General features: G+C 43.0%; 1 protein-coding gene across 2 annotated transcripts in view; it reads left to right on the top strand.

The window, feature by feature from the left end:
• pdia5 (protein disulfide isomerase family A, member 5) overlaps nucleotides 1–18,178 on the top strand; it is a 64,361-nt gene that overhangs the window by 14,891 nt on the left and 31,292 nt on the right. For both annotated transcript variants that reach the window (XM_024389681.2, XM_024389683.2), the window contains exons 4-9: nucleotides 4,893–4,976; nucleotides 5,158–5,203; nucleotides 6,071–6,163; nucleotides 7,645–7,705; nucleotides 9,408–9,475; nucleotides 17,182–17,273. In XM_024389681.2, the coding sequence (XP_024245449.1) occupies nucleotides 4,893–4,976; nucleotides 5,158–5,203; nucleotides 6,071–6,163; nucleotides 7,645–7,705; nucleotides 9,408–9,475; nucleotides 17,182–17,273 (444 nt within the window). The remainder of the gene's footprint in view (nucleotides 1–4,892; nucleotides 4,977–5,157; nucleotides 5,204–6,070; nucleotides 6,164–7,644; nucleotides 7,706–9,407; nucleotides 9,476–17,181; nucleotides 17,274–18,178) is intronic.

The following is an 18,178-nucleotide window of genomic DNA, read 5'->3' on the forward strand; positions in this document are numbered from 1 at the left end:
CAAGGAAGGAAAATAGTCTCAAAACAATGTAGCCTGGTCAGCACTTTTTTATCGACCTTCATCCAAACAAGATTTGCTGTGAGAGATTTTGTTTCTTTTCACCGTAGTAAATCTGTCAACCCTCTCTTTCTACAGCTTAAGCCTTATTTCTGATGCCCGAGGCTGTTCTTATGGTTAACTTTGCCACCTGTAGTGCATACTGTATCACCTTCACCTAGGATAAGAATCCCAGCTGCTGCTCTGCATATCAATCTCTCCATTTCTCCCCACTCATTTCAACCATTATTCCACTCTCATTTAAAACAAATTCAGTCAAGAAATACTGAAAGGTATGGAAGTTCCTGAAGGTTGTACAGTACATACTTGTGCCAGTGACCCAACAGAGGACCTGATACGACAGGGTTCATGGCTGCTGTTACTTTTCAGCCAGCCTCTGTCTAGCAGTGAGGTTTCCCAACCGTCGCCAGTTCTCCCATGGACCAGCACCAAAACAACGCCTAGCCAAGCGCTTCTGGACAGGGAGAGAGACATCCTCACGGGTGTCGTTGGAAGAACAGTGGCCCCTGCCAACGGAAAGGAATGTGAGCCCACGTTGACACATACTCACCAGATGACCGGACCTGAGAGATGTCCAACAGTGATGATGTCAGAGGAACTGGGCTGGAGACAGTGCTGGTTCAGGCATGGATGCTAGACTGCCGACTCTGCTGAGAGAACTAGGAGATATGAAACAGTTTTATTATTTTTGCTTAAGAGATCATTCATCTCTGAGTGTTTGGTGTACCATAAGACGGAATGCTAGCCTGAAGCCTCAGCAGGCAAGCTGGTTGAAAACCTGTTGTAATGACGCCATTTCAACCAGAGTTGCCTGCTGGTTAACTCCACGTCTCTCCTCATCTGTGGACAGAGGTTTGACTTGACCTCTCCTCTCTAGCTGAATCACAGTTCTGTCATCACGTAGACCTTTTCATTGACTTACTACCACCCTCCCTCTCTCACTTCCTCCAAACACCCCCTGTGTTCCCTCTTCCAACTCGGTTTGCCAGATGACTCTTTTTAGTGTTTTTAATCAAGTCCCATGCCGTTTTACACTTCTGTGTTTTGAAAAAACAATCAACTACAGCAGAGTACACTTCTCTTTCAGTTTACTTCCTTTGAGTTATAAAGATGTAAAGCTTTGTTTTAATATTTCTTAATGTGTCACATTATGGTGTTTTGCAATGTGATATTCAATCTCTGTTGGAGGCCGTAATGGAAGATGACCGGAACTTTCCGTCTCAACTTGAATTTTAGAATGCCTGACAGAGTAGGGGAGGAAATACAGCACATGAAGATGACCTACACCATGTCAACTGGAACAACTATCTCACTAACGGTTGCTATATATCCAACCACATATTTTTCTATACTAATCCAATCTGTAAAAAAAAACAAATTTTAAAAGGTCAACCTGCAGCAGAGCATGCTGGGAAATATGACAGAGGCCCTTCCCACACCTGTGGATAACTTCATAGATTGAACTCCCTGTCTCTGGTTACTCTCTGGATGAAGTTAAAAGACTCCGGTGACATTCTGTACTGTTACCTCGTATGAAACATCTCAAATCCCAAATGCAGAAGTATAGAGCCAAATGAAAAGTTATAGCCTCACTATTTTAATAAATACGTAAGGGAGTGTATGTAGCACTAATGACGGCCTCTGTTTTTATCTTAAAGGACAGCGCACGCTGGATATTTTTCTGATGGGGGGGCCTGTGCGTTCAGAGCTGTAATTTAATTCCATCTCTTTGAATTTTCTTTAGCATAGGGCTTAGCTCTCCTCTCTCCCTCTCTCTCCTCTCTCTCTCTCTCACTCCGTCTCTCTGTCTCTGTCCTTATGTAATACATTCCCATGCTCATTATCACTGGAGAGAAGGGGAGTTATTATCGTCAAGAGAGATGTGCTTTGTGTGGGTGGTGAATATGTAGGTTTGGTGGGGGAGGTGTGTGTGTGTGAGAGAGAGAGCATCTATTCCTCTAAAGATGGACCTCTTCAGTTGGTAGGGGAAAACCAGTACTTGAAGACTACCTTCACTGCTGCTGTGTCTCACTAATCAGTTGCTATAAATCCAACCACATACAGATTGGATTCATATAGAACATTTTTTGTTTCTTACCTTTGTGTAGCATAGAAAACACATTGAAACAAATAATTATAAAAAATCCACCTGCAACAGAGCATTCTGGGAAATATGACGGAGGCCCCTCCCACATCTGTGGATAACTTCATAGCCTAGAAGCATAGCACCCTGCATCCTACTGCTAATTTGCCTTTGAAGCTACAGTAAGCAGGGTCGGTCCTGGCCGTTCCCTGGATGGGAGAACACATGCTGCTGTTCTGGTCAAACTATTTGGTCATTAAAGATCTCATGACAATTATTGTAAGAATAATTTTGCCCGTGTCCTGGCTAAATTCCCAATCTGGCCCTCATACCTTCAAAGCCACCTAATCATCCCTAGCTTCCAATTCGCAAATTCACCCCCCCGTGAGGCTGAATGTACTTATATGGATTTGTGTTCTTTACATAAACCTGTCTAATCAACCCCCTCTACAGACTAGTGTGTGTCTGTACAGTACACCTCAGTCTAATCAACCCCCTCTACAGACTAGTGTGTGTCTGTACAGTACACCTCAGTCTAATCAACCCCTCTACAGACTAGTGTGTGTCTGTACAGTACACCTCAGTCTAATCAACCCCTCTACAGACTAGTGTGTGTCTGTACAGTACACCTCAGTCTAATCAACCCCCTCTACAGACTAGTGTCTACAGTACACCTCAGTCTAATCAACCCCCTCTACAGCCTAGTGTGTGTCTGTACAGTACCCCTCAGTCTAATCAACCCCTCTACAGACTAGTGTGTGTCTGTACAGTACCCTCAGTCTAATCAACCCCCTCTACAGACTAGTGTGTCTGTACAGTACCCCTCAGTCTAATCAACCCCCTCTACAGACTAGTGTGTGTCTGTACAGTACCCCTCAGTCTAATCAACCCCTCTACAGACTAGTGTGTGTCTGTACAGTACACCTCAGTCTAATCAACCCCCTCTACAGACTAGTGTGTGTCTGTACAGTACACCTCAGTCTAATCAACCCCCTCTACAGACTAGTGTGTGTCTGTACAGTACACCTCAGTCTAATCAACCCCTCTACAGACTAGTGTGTGTCTGTACAGTACACCTCAGTCTAATCAACCCCTCTACAGACTAGTGTGTGTCTGTACAGTACACCTCAGTCTAATCAACCCCCTCTACAGACTAGTGTGTCTGTACAGTACACCTCAGTCTAATCAACCCCCTCTACAGACTAGTGTGTCTGTACAGTACACCTCAGTCTAATCAACCCCCTCTACAGACTAGTGTGTGTCTGTACAGTACACCTCAGTCTAATCAACTAATCAACCCCTCTACAGACTAGTGTGTGTCTGTACAGTACACCTCAGTCTAATCAACTTCCTCTACAGACTAGTGTGTGTCTGTACAGTACACCTCAGTCTAATCAACCCCCTCTACAGACTAGTGTGTGTCTGTACAGTACACCTCAGTCTAATCAACCCCTCTACAGACTAGTGTGTGTCTGTACAGTACACCTCAGTCTAATCAACCCTCTACAGACTAGTGTGTGTCTGTACAGTACACCTCAGTCTAATCAACCCCTCTACAGACTAGTGTGTGTCTGTACAGTACACCTCAGTCTAATCAACTTCCTCTACAGACTAGTGTGTGTCTGTACAGTACCCCTCAGTCTAATCAACCCCCTCTACAGACTAGTGTGTGTCTGTACAGTACACCTCAGTCTAATCAACCCCTCTACAGACTAGTGTGTGTCTGTACAGTACACCTCAGTCTAATCAACCCCCTCTACAGACTAGTGTGTGTCTGTACAGTACACCTCAGTCTAATCAACCCCTCTACAGACGAGTGTGTGTCTGTACAGTACCCCTCAGTCTAATCAACCCCTCTACAGACTAGTGTGTGTCTGTACAGTACCCTCAGTCTAATCAACCCTCTACAGACTAGTGTGTGTCTGTACAGTACACCTCAGTCTAATCAACCCCCTCTACAGACTAGTGTATATCTGTACAGTACCCCTCAGTCTAATCAACCCCTCTACAGACTAGTGTGTGTCTGTACAGTACCCCTCAGTCTAATCAACCCCTCTACAGACTAGTGTATATCTGTACAGTACCCCTCAGTCTAATCAACCCCCTCTACAGACTAGTGTGTGTCTGTACAGTACACCTCAGTCTAATCAACCCCTCTACAGACTAGTGTGTGTCTGTACAGTACACCTCAGTCTAATCAACCCCCTCTACAGACTTGTTTCTGTATATGTTTGTTGTGACAGAATGATGTTGAATAACAGACAGGGTCTCCATGTCTGGTGACAGTATTCATGTCTCTATGCAGAGATCGTATTAACAAGACTTGATGCAGTCAATATTAATTCCACAGTGGCTTTTCAATCTCTAATGTTTTTGACGTTAACATTGGTTTCTCGCTCGCTCTCTGTCCCTCCACCTCTCTGTCCCTCCACCTCTCTGTCCCTCCACGCTCTGTCCCTCCACCTCTCTGTCCCTCCACCTCTCTGTCCCTCCACCTCTCTGTCCCTCCACCTCTCTGTCCCTCCACCTCTCTGTCCCTCCACCTCTCTGTCCCTCCACGTCTCTGTCCCTCCACCTCTCTGTCCCTCCACCTCTCTGTCCCTCCACCTCTCTGTCCCTCCACCTCTCTGTCCCTCCACCTCTCTGTCCCTCCACCTCTCTGTCCCTCCACCTCTCTGTCCCTCCACCTCTCTGTCCCTCCACCTCTCTGTCCCTCCACCTCTCTGTCCCTCCACCTCTCTGTCCCTGTCAGGGATTTGGAGGGTCGTAAACTGTGTAAGAAAGTGAAGGTAGATCCCAGCTCTAAAAGTGATGGCGCAGATCTCCTGCATTATAAGTGAGTACCTCAACTATAACATGTACCTCATTGTTTTACTGTATGTCGCTTAGAAGAGATGCTGCCTTCAGAAAGAATGACGTGTAAGAATCTTCTCCAGGAACTCATGCAAGGCCAGGCTAAACCAGAAGTACCCTACTACTTCTCTTTATTAATTGAATACTGTTCTTGTCTCTTGCAGAGATGGGACGTTCCATACAGAGTACAACAGACCTGCTACATACAAGGTCTTTACTGACTCACTCATTGTCCCACAGTCCCCCAAAGTCTCAATCAACAGTCATTATTTCAGTGACATCTTCTTTTCCTTGTTAGTGTAGGTCAACAATACAGTAATTGATATGAAAACAATGCACTTATTCGAGTGACATCTTTGTTTCCTGGTTAAATGAATGGGAGTTAATTCTCTTAATCTGTCTGTTTCTGTATATCACCGTGGTTCTCTTCCGGCACGATGATGCCGATTGGACGGACTTAGTTGGTTAGTCAAGACTTGATAATCCAATGGGTTTATGAGTGCTTTATAGTGCTGGTCCAGCCCATTGGCAGAGGATGTACATAGTAGTCTAGTTGGTAATAAAGTAAGACTGGTGTAATAACCTCACTGAAGAATAGGACTTATATGAATACCTTTTAAAGTCAATTTAATTTGTTGAAATGGGAAAAACATGTCATTCTACAGTTAGTGTAATGTCTGAGCAGAACAGAAAGGGAGCGGTGTTTTAGTTGGAGTTAAATGTTTCCCGTCCTACCTTCTGCGGTATTTAAATGTCGGTTCATGTCTGTCTGGAAGGCTCATCAGTCATTATGAACAGTTAACGTGTGGAAATTGCTTACATGGTTACTTTGCGATGGATGGATGGGAGAACACTGAGATGGACATTTATACCATCTGCCATCTGTTAGACTAGAACCTTCTGTTTTGTATGACAACTGTGGGGAAATGTATATTTTTAAATGATGTGGAAATTCCTTTGTGTTTAGCACCATGTCTAGAATCTAGAGGGTGAACATCACTTTTTGTTGTTACAGAATGATAATGATTGTTTAGACTCCCTCTGTCTCAATGTCTCTCCTTCTCTCCTGCCCTCCAGTCCATGGTGGCGTTTTTAAAAGACCCCACGGGAGCTCCTCTTTGGGAAGAGAACCCAGAAGCTAAAGATGTTGTTCATGTAGAAACTGAGAAAGTAAGTACAGAAATAACGTCTTACAGCAAGGTGCTTCTGCATGGGAATGTGTGTTTCCTGGCACAGTGTTGACTTTTCAGTTTACAATAACTGTTCATAACAACCCACTGACAAATGCCCTAAGTTTCCATCAAAGGTCGGAGTGGAGAGATTCTCGCCACTCTGCCCTCCAGCCTCCCTGCCACAAAATGTGGTCATCTTGATACATTCCAAGCTGACAACACACAGCAATAGACTGACCAGGTGATCATTAGAAAGCTGAAAAGCTCTGAAGTTCACGTCAGTTGTGTTCAAACACGGTCTATTAAGGGAGAGTTGGTCTGACCGCAGTCAGCACTCTCAGACAGACGGCTCACTGACTGCTTTCCAACAGTGAGGCCGACACGCCGTCAGAACCCAGCTCTGTACATAAATGGCACACACACATCCACACACACCTTTGAACAGTGTTTTGATGAACTAACATTCTGTTTTATCCTATATCATGCCTGGGGGGGTGCTGAGTGGTGTAGATGTGTCAACAGCTTCTGCTGAATGAGACTTTCAGGAAGGGAGGATGAGTAAAGCATATTAGGGTAAGAGGAGAGCTGACCCTCTGAGTGCAGATTGATCTCTCTGTCCATCAAAAGACATGTTCAAAAAATGTCTTCTTTTGATGATGAGCATGTTTGACAGCAACTGTTGTCTGGAAGTTACTCTCATAGTGACTGGTCACTTAGGTACCACTCAATCTATCTTTTGATATTTGTTTCCTTAGTTCACTGTTGATACAGTCCCAACATGTTTTGCTTGTCAGAAATCACGTTTTCAAGTTCTAGAACTTAAAAAATACAGGAAGTGTCACAGTATGAAATGTTTTCCATCGTTATATCAACAGTGAACTAATGAATTAAATACCAAAAGATCGTTTTTGATTGGTGCTTTGCTTTAAGTGATACATATGAAGAGCCAAAGAGAGATGGACAGTGTACCTCAGTGTTGTCCACCCCCTGCTCCTAGTATATCTGTTGATTAGTCAGCCTTAACAACTCTGCTTTGGGAGGACTAAAGGATCCCTTTCAAAGCACATTGGAGGAGGTCAGAGGTCAGCGACCTTGGGAGAGGAAGAATCGGGGAGAATGTCAGTTGCATACTCCTCTCTTCTCGCCTCCTCAAACCCCATTGGAGGAGAAGGTCAGTGGGGATGGACCTCTGAAATGCATTAGGGGGAGTGAACAAGTGTAAACATCTGGAGGAGGATAGAGAATCAGAATGCAGCCCTTGGGAGAATCTTAATTGCATATTATCCTCGTGTCCATTCCTTTTAAACCCATGAGGGGGAGTGTACAAGTGCACACTTCAGGAGTAGGGTAGAGAATCCAAGGTTTTGACGGTTTGTACACTTTTCAGGCCGAGCTATTGTGCAACTATCTAGTGAGTTCATTCACTGCATTCTACAGTAGGTCCTTTTTTCCTCACAGCTCTTCTCTTTTCTCTTTCAGGACTTCAGGAAGCTTCTAAAGAGGGAGGAGAGGCCAATCCTCATGATGTTCTTTGCCCCATGTGAGTCATCACACACACACAATCACGGACTCCTAATATACGTTTTTTACCTCTTGATAAGAACTCCTACCGAAGCCATTTAGAGAAGTCGGGATAAGAGCAAATAGCTTCTATTGGTAGATAATCTTTAATGACTGGCATAGAATATACAGCACATCATCAGAAGAGTCTTTTGAAGATGGGAAATGAAACCTGTGCATCCCAAATGGCACCATATGCCCTACCTTTGACCAGAGTCCTATGGATCCTGGTCAAACGTAGTACACAATATATGGAATAGGGTGCCATTTGGGATGCATCCCTCCAGTAAGCAGATATAGTTTAGGGAAGTGGCGTGGTGGAAGGAGGCACCTTAAAGCCCTCTAAGATTTGTCCTATTCCCTTACTGCCAGACTCATTGATTTTGATAATCAGGTATTTATTGAATAAAATAATTGAAGAAATGTACAACCATGCTCCTCCAGCCGATTTACAAGCTCTAGATGGTTTTCTTTGACGTTAAACTTATATAATTTATATCCAGCCTTTTCATTAAAATGCATGGATTTATAGCATTTCACCAGAGAGGAGTAATACTTAACGATTGGCCATTTGTAGTTGTAGAAAGGAAAAGCACTGGGTCCTTAAACTGAATGTTCATGTTGCAGTAGTTTATTGGTTGTATAATCTAGATATATCAAGCTCTACAAAGTTGTATTCACATTCTACTGGGCCCTGGATAAAACAATGGAACTCTTCCTGTTCAGTATGTTGATTGAGAGCGACTGATTGACGAGTCGTCTGTGTGCTTCTGTAATGTCTAATGTTGTTCCTCCTACAGGGTGTGGCGTCTCATGTTGTTCCTCCTACAGGGTGTGGTGTCTCATGTTGTTCCTCCTACAGGGTGTGGTGTCTCATGTTGTTCCTCCTACAGGGTGTAATGTCTAATGTTCCTCCTACAGGGTGTGTGGTGTCTGTAATGTCTCATGTTGTTCCTCCTACAGGGTGTGGCGTCTCATGTTGTTCCTCCTACAGGGTGTGGTGTCTCATGTTGTTCCTCCTACAGGGTGTGGTGTCTCATGTTGTTCCTCCTACAGGGTGTAATGTCTAATGTTCCTCCTACAGGGTGTGGTGTCTGTAATGTCTCATGTTGTTCCTCCTACAGGGTGTGGTGTCTGTAATGTCTCATGTTGTTTCTCCTACAGGGTGTGGTGTCTAATGTTGTTTCTCCTACAGGGTGTGGTGTCTGTAATGTCTCATGTTGTTCCTCCTACAGGGTGTGGTGTCTGTAATGTCTCATGTTGTTCCTCCTACAGGGTGTGGTGTCTGTAATGTGTCATGTTGTTTCTCCTACAGGGTGTGGTGTCTAATGTTGTTTCTCCTACAGGGTGTGGTGTCTGTGTCTGTTGTTCCTCCTACAGGGTGTGGTGTCTCATGTTGTTCCTCCTACAGGGTGTGGTGTCTGTAATGTTGTTCCTCCTACAGGGTGTGGTGTCTGTAATGTTGTTCCTCCTACAGGGTGTGGTGTCTGTAATGTTGTTCCTCCTACAGGGTGTGGTGTCTGTAATGTTGTTCCTCCTACAGGGTGTGGTGTCTGTAATGTTGTTCCTCCTACAGGGTGTGGTGTCTGTAATGTTGTTCCTCCTACAGGGTGTGGTGTCTGTAATGTTGTTCCTCCTACAGGGTGTGGTGTCTGTAATGTCTCATGTTGTTCCTCCTACAGGGTGTGGTGTCTGTAAGAGGATGCAGCCCGTATTTCAACAGGCAGCTACAGAGACCAAGGGTACATATGTAAGTCAAATCTTCTCACATTGACATTGCTTAAAATCCTAACACACTTTCGCTCCTCTGTTTTCGCGGAGTGTGGTTTTGGGTGAGTTGCTCTCAGTTCAAATCCATTCATCAGAATCATTGTACCATCAATATAAACTGCTCTGAAATATATTTCCCATAACCATAAATAATGTTGTTTCAGCTATTTTGAAGATGGTGTACAAAACGGAATGTAAAAGACGTAAAAACAAACAAACGTAAGAACGGAAAGCATAGAAATGGTACACATAGAACAGATCTATCGCTTCTTAGACTTGCTTTCAAGTAGAATGATTGATCTATTACTCACATTTCTATGTGAATTCGGTCGGGTCGCCAAATAGGTACTTCAAATCCCCACAGCCACAGTTATGGGATCAACTTTCTGCAGTTGAAGTCTCCAGTCTCTGTATGCCAGTTTAGACTGCAATAGTGTTTTTATGTTGGCTCACTTGTTCACTCTCCCTTATAGTCCTCCTCCCTCCCTCCCTCCACCACAAACACATATACACTGAAAACAGAATAGTACAATTCAAGTCTTAACGCAGCAATCTGCAGTTGGAAGAATAACCAGGGTCAACCCCACCAATGATTTGGGGAAAAGCTGAGGGATTGGGCTAGAGGAAATGTAACCACTCTCCAATTCACTGCCAGAGCTATGGATACAAGGACTGACCATCCATGATATCAACAATATAGTTTTAACCATGTTTTGAGGCTATATCGTGTTTGTTTACATTCACATTGTTGACAGGAGTTAAACAAGCTTATGTGTTGGGTTCTGATGGGGTTCGACAGTTAAACTAAGCTCATGAGGCATATAAGGTATTGTCTTCAATAACTAATTGTTTTCAAAGTGTAAAAATGGATGTAGCAACCAACAGATTGTTCCTTTTTTTTTTAAACAGGTTACAGATGAGATTTGAAAGCTAGATGTAGTTTGGTTCCGGTGCTAAAGTAAAACACCTCTAGCTCAACAACAAGAAAGTAGACCAAAGAGTCAACCAAGGATCAATATCACACAGGAGAAAGCATCAAGTGAACACCTTTAAAAACCAAGACCGCGTGTTCACATCGAACACGCACCTTCAAGCACAGAAGAGGCATAGCATAGTAGAGAGACTCTGAGGGGAGAAAATCCACCTAGCTACTACTTAGAAACACTTATCTACTGCTGCTTAGAAACACCTAGCTGCTGCTGCTTAGAAACACCTAGCTGCTGCTGCTTAGAAACACCTAGCTGCTGCTGCTTAGAAACACCTAGCTGCTGCTGCTTAGAAACACCTAGCTGCTGCTGCTTAGAAACACCTAGCTACTGCTGCTTAGAAACACCTAGCTGCTGCTGCTTAGAAACACTTATCTACTGCTGCTTAGAAACACTTAGCTGCTGCTGCTTAGAAACACCTAGCTACTACTGCTTAGAAACACCTAGCTGCTGCTGCTTAGAAACACTTATCTACTGCTGCTTAGAAACACCTAGCTACTACTGCTTAGAAACACTTATCTACTGCTGCTTAGAAACACCTAGCTACTACTGCTTAGAAACACTTAACTACTGCTTAGAAACACTTATCTACTGCTGCTTAGAAACACTTAGCTACTACTGCTTAGAAACACTTAGCTACTACTGCTTAGAAACACTTAACTACTGCTTAGAAACACTTATCTACTGCTGCTTAGAAACACTTATCTACTGCTGCTTAGAAACACCTAGCTACTGCTGCTTAGAAACACTTAACTACTGCTGCTTAGAAACACCTAGCTACTACTGCTTAGAAACACTTAACTACTGCTTAGAAACACTTAACTACTGCTGCTTAGAAACACTTATCTACTGCTGCTTAGAAACACCTAGCTGCTGCTTAGAAACACTTAACTACTGCTGCTTAGAAACACCTAGCTACTACTGCTTAGAAACACTTAACTACTGCTTAGAAACACTTATCTACTGCTTAGAAACACTTAGAAACACTAGCTACTGCTTAGAAACACCTAGCTACTACTGCTTAGAAACACTTAACTACTGCTTAGAAACACTTATCTACTGCTGCTTAGAAACACCTAGCTGCTGCTGCTTAGAAACACTTAACTACTGCTGCTTAGAAACACCTAGCTACTACTGCTTAGAAACACCTAGCTGCTGCTGCTTAGAAACACTTAACTACTGCTTAGAAACACTTAACTACTGCTTAGAAACACTTATCTACTGCTGCTTAGAAACACTTATCTACTGCTGCTTAGAAACACCTAGCTGCTGCTGCTTAGAAACACTTAACTACTGCTTAGAAACACTTAACTACTGCTGCTTAGAAACACTTATCTACTGCTTAGAAACACTTAGCTACTGCTTAGAAACACCTAGCTACTGCTGCTTAGAAACACTTAGCTACTGCTTAGAAACACTTAGCTACTGCTTAGAAACACTTAGCTACTGCTGCTTAGAAACACTTAGCTACTGCTTAGAAACACCTAGCTACTGCTGCTTAGAAACACTTAGCTACTGCTTAGAAACACCTAGCTACTGCTGCTTAGAAACACTTAGCTACTGCTTAGAAACACCTAGCTACTGCTGCTTAGAAACACTTAGCTACTGCTTAGAAACACTTAGCTACTGCTTAGAAACACTTAGCTACTACTGCTTAGAAACACCTAGCTACTGCTGCTTAGAAACACCTAGCTACTACTGCTTAGAAACACTTAACTACTGCTTAGAAACACCTAGCTACTGCTGCTTAGAAACACCTAGCTACTGCTGCTTAGAAACACCTAGCTACTGCTGCTTAGAAACACCTAGCTGCTGCTGCTTAGAAACACTTAACTACTGCTTAGAAACACTTATCTACTGCTTAGAAACACTTAACTACTGCTGCTTAGAAACACCTAGCTACTACTGCTTAGAAACACTTAACTACTGCTTAGAAACACTTATCTACTGCTTAGAAACACTTAGCTACTGCTTAGAAACACTTAGCTACTGCTTAGAAACACCTAGCTACTACTGCTTAGAAACACTTAACTACTGCTTAGAAACACTTAACTACTGCTTAGAAACACTTAGCTACTGCTTAGAAACACTTATCTACTGCTGCTAGAAACACCTAGCTACTACTGCTTAGAAACACTTAACTACTGCTTAGAAACACTTATCTACTGCTGCTTAGAAACACTTATCTACTGCTGCTTAGAAACACCTAGCTACTACTGCTTAGAAACACTTAACTACTGCTTAGAAACACTTAACTACTGCTTAGAAACACTTAACTGCTACTGCTGCTTAGAAACACTTAACTACTGCTTAGAAACACTTAGCTACTGCTGCTTAGAAACACTATCTACTGCTGCTTAGAAACACTTAGCTACTGCTTAGAAACACTTAGCTACTGCTGCTTAGAAACACTTAGCTACTGCTTAGAAACACTTAGCTACTGCTGCTTAGAAACACTAGCTACTACTGCTTAGAAACACCTAGCTAACTACTGCTTAGAAACACTACTGCTGCTTAGAAACACCTAGCTACTGCTTAGAAACACTTAGCTACTGCTGCTTAGAAACACCTAGCTAGCTGCTGCTGCTTAGAAACACTTAACTACTGCTTAGAAACACTTAGCTACTGCTTAGAAACACTTAGCTACTGCTGCTTAGAAACACCTAGCTACTGCTGCTTAGAAACACTTAGCTACTACTGCTTAGAAACACTTAACTACTGCTTAGAAACACCTAGCTACTGCTGCTTAGAAACACTTAACTAGCTACTGAAACACTTAGCTACTGCTTAGAAACACCTAGCTACTGCTGCTTAGAAACACTAGCTACTACTGCTTAGAAACACTTAGCTACTGCTTAGAAACACTTAACTACTGCTTAGAAACACTTAGCTACTGCTGCTTAGAAACACTTAGCTACTGCTGCTTAGAAACACTAGCTACTGCTACTACTGCTTAGAAACACCTAGCTACTACTGCTTAGAAACACTTAGCTACTGCTTAGAAACACTTAGCTACTGCTGCTTAGAAACACTTAGCTACTGCTTAGAAACACCTAGCTACTGCTTAGAAACACTTAGCTACTACTGCTTAGAAACACCTAGCTACTGCTGCTTAGAAACACTTAACTACTGCTTAGAAACACCTAGCTACTGCTGCTTAGAAACACCTAGCTACTGCTGCTTAGAAACACTTAGCTACTGCTGCTTAGAAACACCTAGCTACTGCTGCTTAGAAACACTTAGCTACTACTGCTTAGAAACACTTAACTACTGCTTAGAAACACTTAGCTACTGCTGCTTAGAAACACCTAGCTACTGCTGCTTAGAAACACTTAGCTACTACTGCTTAGAAACACTTAGCTACTGCTGCTTAGAAACACTTAGCTACTACTGCTTAGAAACACTTAGCTACTGCTTAGAAACACTTAGCTACTGCTGCTTAGAAACACTTAGCTACTGCTGCTTAGAAACAACTACTTAGAAACACTTACTACTGCTTAGAAACACTTAGCTACTACTGCTTAGAAACACTTAGCTACTGCTGCTTAGAAACACTTAGCTACTACTGCTTAGAAACACTTAGCTACTGCTTAGAAACACTTAGCTACTGCTGCTTAGAAACACCTAGCTACTACTGCTTAGAAACACCTAGCTACTGCTGCTTAGAAACACTTAGCTACTGCTTAGAAACACCTAGCTACTGCTTAGAAACACTACTACTGCTTAGAAACACTTAGCTACTGCTTAGAAACACTTAGCTACTGCTGCTTAGAAACACCTAGCTACTGCTGCTTAGAAACACTTAGCTACTGCTGCTTAGAAACACTTAGCTACTGCTGCTTAGAAACACTTAGCTACTACTGCTTAGAAACACTTAGCTACTACTGCTTAGAAACACTTAGCTACTACTGCTTAGAAACACTTAGCTACTGCTTAGAAACACTTAGCTACTGCTGCTTAGAAACACTTAGCTACTGCTGCTTAGAAACACTTAGCTACTGCTGCTTAGAAACACTTAGCTACTACTGCTTAGAAACACTTAGCTACTGCTGCTTAGAAACACTTATCTACTGCTTAGAAACACCTAGCTACTGCTGCTTAGAAACACTTAGCTACTGCTGCTTAGAAACACTTAGCTACTGCTGCTTAGAAACACTTAGCTACTGCTGCTTAGAAACACTTAGCTACTGCTGCTTAGAAACACTTAGCTACTACTGCTTAGAAACACTTAGCTACTGCTGCTTAGAAACACTTATCTACTGCTTAGAAACACCTAGCTACTGCTGCTTAGAAACACTTAGCTACTGCTTAGAAACACTTAGCTACTGCTGCTTAGAAACACCTAGCTGCTGCTGCTTAGAAACACCTAGCTGCTGCTGCTTAGAAACACCTAGCTACTGCTGCTTAGAAACACCTAGCTACTGCTGCTTAGAAACACCTAGCTGCTGCTGCTTAGAAACACCTAGCTACTGCTGCTTAGAAACACCTAGCTACTGCTGCTTAGAAACACTTAGCTACTGCTGCTTAGAAACACCTAGCTACTACTGCTTAGAAACACACTACTACTGCTTAGAAACACTAGCTACTGCTGCTTAGAAACACCTAGCTATCTGCTGCTTAGAAACACTTAGCTACTGCTGCTTAGAAACACTTAGCTACTGCTGCTTAGAAACACTTAGCTACTGCTGCTTAGAAACACCTAGCTTAGCTGCTGCTGCTTAGAAACACCTAGCTGCTACTGCTGCTGCTTAGAAACACTTAGCTACTGCTGCTTAGAAACACCTAGCTACTGCTGCTTAGAAACACTTAGCTACTGCTGCTTAGAAACACTAGCTGCTATCTACTGCTTAGAAACACCTAGCTGCTGCTACTGCTTAGAAACACCTAGCTGCTGCTGCTTAGAAACACCTAGCTACTAGCTAGAAACACTGCTGCTTAGAAACACCTAGCTGCTGCTGCTTAGAAACACCTAGCTGCTGCTGCTTAGAAACACCTAGCTGCTGCTGCTTAGAAACACCTAGCTGCTGCTGCTTAGAAACACCTAGCTGCTGCTGCTGCTTAGAAACACCTAGCTGCTGCTGCTGCTTAGAAACACCTAGCTGCTGCTGCTGCTTAGAAACACCTAGCTGCTGCTGCTGCTTAGAAACACCTAGCTGCTGCTGCTGCTTAGAAACACCTAGCTGCTGCTGCTGCTTAGAAACACCTAGCTGCTGCTGCTGCTTAGAAACACCTAGCTGCTGCTGCTTAGAAACACCTAGCTGCTGCTGCTGCTTAGAAACACCTAGCTGCTGCTGCTGCTTAGAAACACCTAGCTGCTGCTGCTGCTTAGAAACACCTAGCTGCTGCTGCTGCTTAGAAACACCTAGCTGCTGCTGCTGCTTAGAAACACCTAGCTGCTGCTGCTGCTTAGAAACACCTAGCTGCTGCTGCTGCTTAGAAACACCTAGCTGCTGCTGCTGCTTAGCAACACCTAGCTGCTGCTGCTGCTTAGAAACACCTAGCTGCTGCTGCTTAGAAACACCTAGCTGCTGCTGCTTAGAAACACCTAGCTACTGCTGCTTAGAAACACCTAGCTACTGCTGCTTAGAAACACCTAGCTACTGCTGCTTAGAAACACCTAGCTACTGCTGCTTAGAAACACCTAGCTACTGCTGCTTAGAAACACCTAGCTACTGCTGCTTAGAAACACCTAGCTACTGCTGCTGCTTAGAAACACCTAGCTGCTGCTGCTTAGAAACACCTAGCTGCTGCTGCTTAGAAACACCTAGCTACTGCTGCTTAGAAACACCTAGCTACTGCTGCTTAGAAACACCTAGCTGCTGCTGCTTAGAAACACCTAGCTGCTGCTGCTTAGAAACACCTACTGCAGCTGCATCTTTCTGTTCGTGTGTTTGCCTCATATGGAGCAGCATGGAAAGGAATGGGATCTAATTTAAGGTGTCTTTGTTTGGCTCCCAAATGCCACCCTATTCCCTGTCCACCCTGTTTCCTATACCTTTTTTTGTAGTGCACTATATAGTGAATAAGTAGTCATTTGGGACACATGCTTTGTCTGATTTCAGCTAGTCTGGCTGATGATGAGTGAATAAATAAGCCTCTCGTTTAAAGATTTGCATAATGAATGCATTTAGCTCTCTTGTACACACACACACACAACATATGGAGTGTTACGTTTTGGCTCTGCGTGGTGTGTGTGTGTGGTGTGTGAGGAGGTGATAGCAGAAGGAAGTGATATATTTGGAACTATAAGCAAGAGTCTGCCAGGTCATCCAACACATTTTTCACCATATCGTCACAGGTGAATGAAGAGGACATTTTTCTCAAGTTTTTATTTAAGTAGGGTTTATTTAAGTAGGCTTCAAAAATAATAAGAAAGCCCAAATCGTGTTGACATAAGTCTTAAAACATTGACCTTATGAAGGCAGGGAACTTCACAGATTGAAATGGATTTGACAGATGCTTTGAGTTTTGAAAAGCCAACCAAGATAGAACAAATTACAATGCATATTTCATTGTCTACTTTGTCACATCCTGTTTTCTTGTCTAGTTCTGTTTACATGGTCTCCCCCCCCCCCTTGAGTCATTCATCTCAATTTAGTGGAGCTTTTTTTTGGTGCTTCTCTAATGAACTAACCTGCTGTGATGTGGTGATTTTTAATAAATTCTATGTTCGTGCGTGCTCCCTGTGTCTGGTCTCTAGGTGCTGGCTGGGATGAACGTGCACCCAGCTGAGTTTGATGGCCTCAAGCAAGAGTACAATGTCAAGGGCTACCCCACCTTCTGTTACTTTGAGTGAGTCTCATCCGCCTTACTTTAAGCTATACACACACACACACACACACCTCCCTCGTATACTCATGGCTTTGGAAGTGCAGCAGGGAGTAGGTGTGTCCAAATACAGTACCAGTCAAAAGTTTGGTCACCTACTCATTCCAGGATTTTTCTTTATTTTGACTATTTTCTACATTGTAGAATAATAGTGAAGACATCAAAACTATGAAATAACTCCTATGGAATCAGGGAGTAACCAAAAAAAGTGTTGATTATTTGAGATTCTTCAAAGTAGCCACCCTTTGCCTTGATGACTGCTTTGCACACTCTTGGCATTCTCCCAACCAGCTTCATGAGGTATTCACCTGGAATCCATTTCAATTCACAGGTGTACCTTGTTAAGTTGTGGAAATGTTTTCCTTCTTAATGCGTTTGAGCCAATCAGTGGTGTTGTGACATGGTGGTGGGGGGGGTAGCTCTATTTGTTAAAAAACCAAGTCCCTATTATTTCAAGAACAGCTCAAATAAGCAAAGAGTCATCATTGCTTTAAGACATGACCGTAAGTCAATCTGGAATAAATAAATAAAAGTTTATTCAAGTGCAGTTGCAAAAACCATCAAGCGATATGAAACTGTCTCTCATGAGGACTGCAACAGGAAAGGAAGACCCAGAGTTACCTCTGCTACAGAGGATAAGTTCATTAACGTTACCAGCCCCAGAAATTGCAGCCCATTTTAAACGCTTCAGAGTTCAAGTTAGACACATCTCAACATCAACTGTTCAGAGGAGACTTTCAATCAAGCCTTCATGGTTGTATTGCTGCAAAGAAACCACTACTAAAGGACACCAATAATAATAAGAGACTTGCTTGGGCCAAGAAACATGAGCAAAAGACATTAGACCAGTGGAAATCTGTAATTTGTTC

Source organism: Oncorhynchus tshawytscha, linkage group LG26 (assembly GCF_018296145.1).
Source record: "Oncorhynchus tshawytscha isolate Ot180627B linkage group LG26, Otsh_v2.0, whole genome shotgun sequence".
Taxonomy (NCBI): domain Eukaryota; kingdom Metazoa; phylum Chordata; class Actinopteri; order Salmoniformes; family Salmonidae; genus Oncorhynchus; species Oncorhynchus tshawytscha.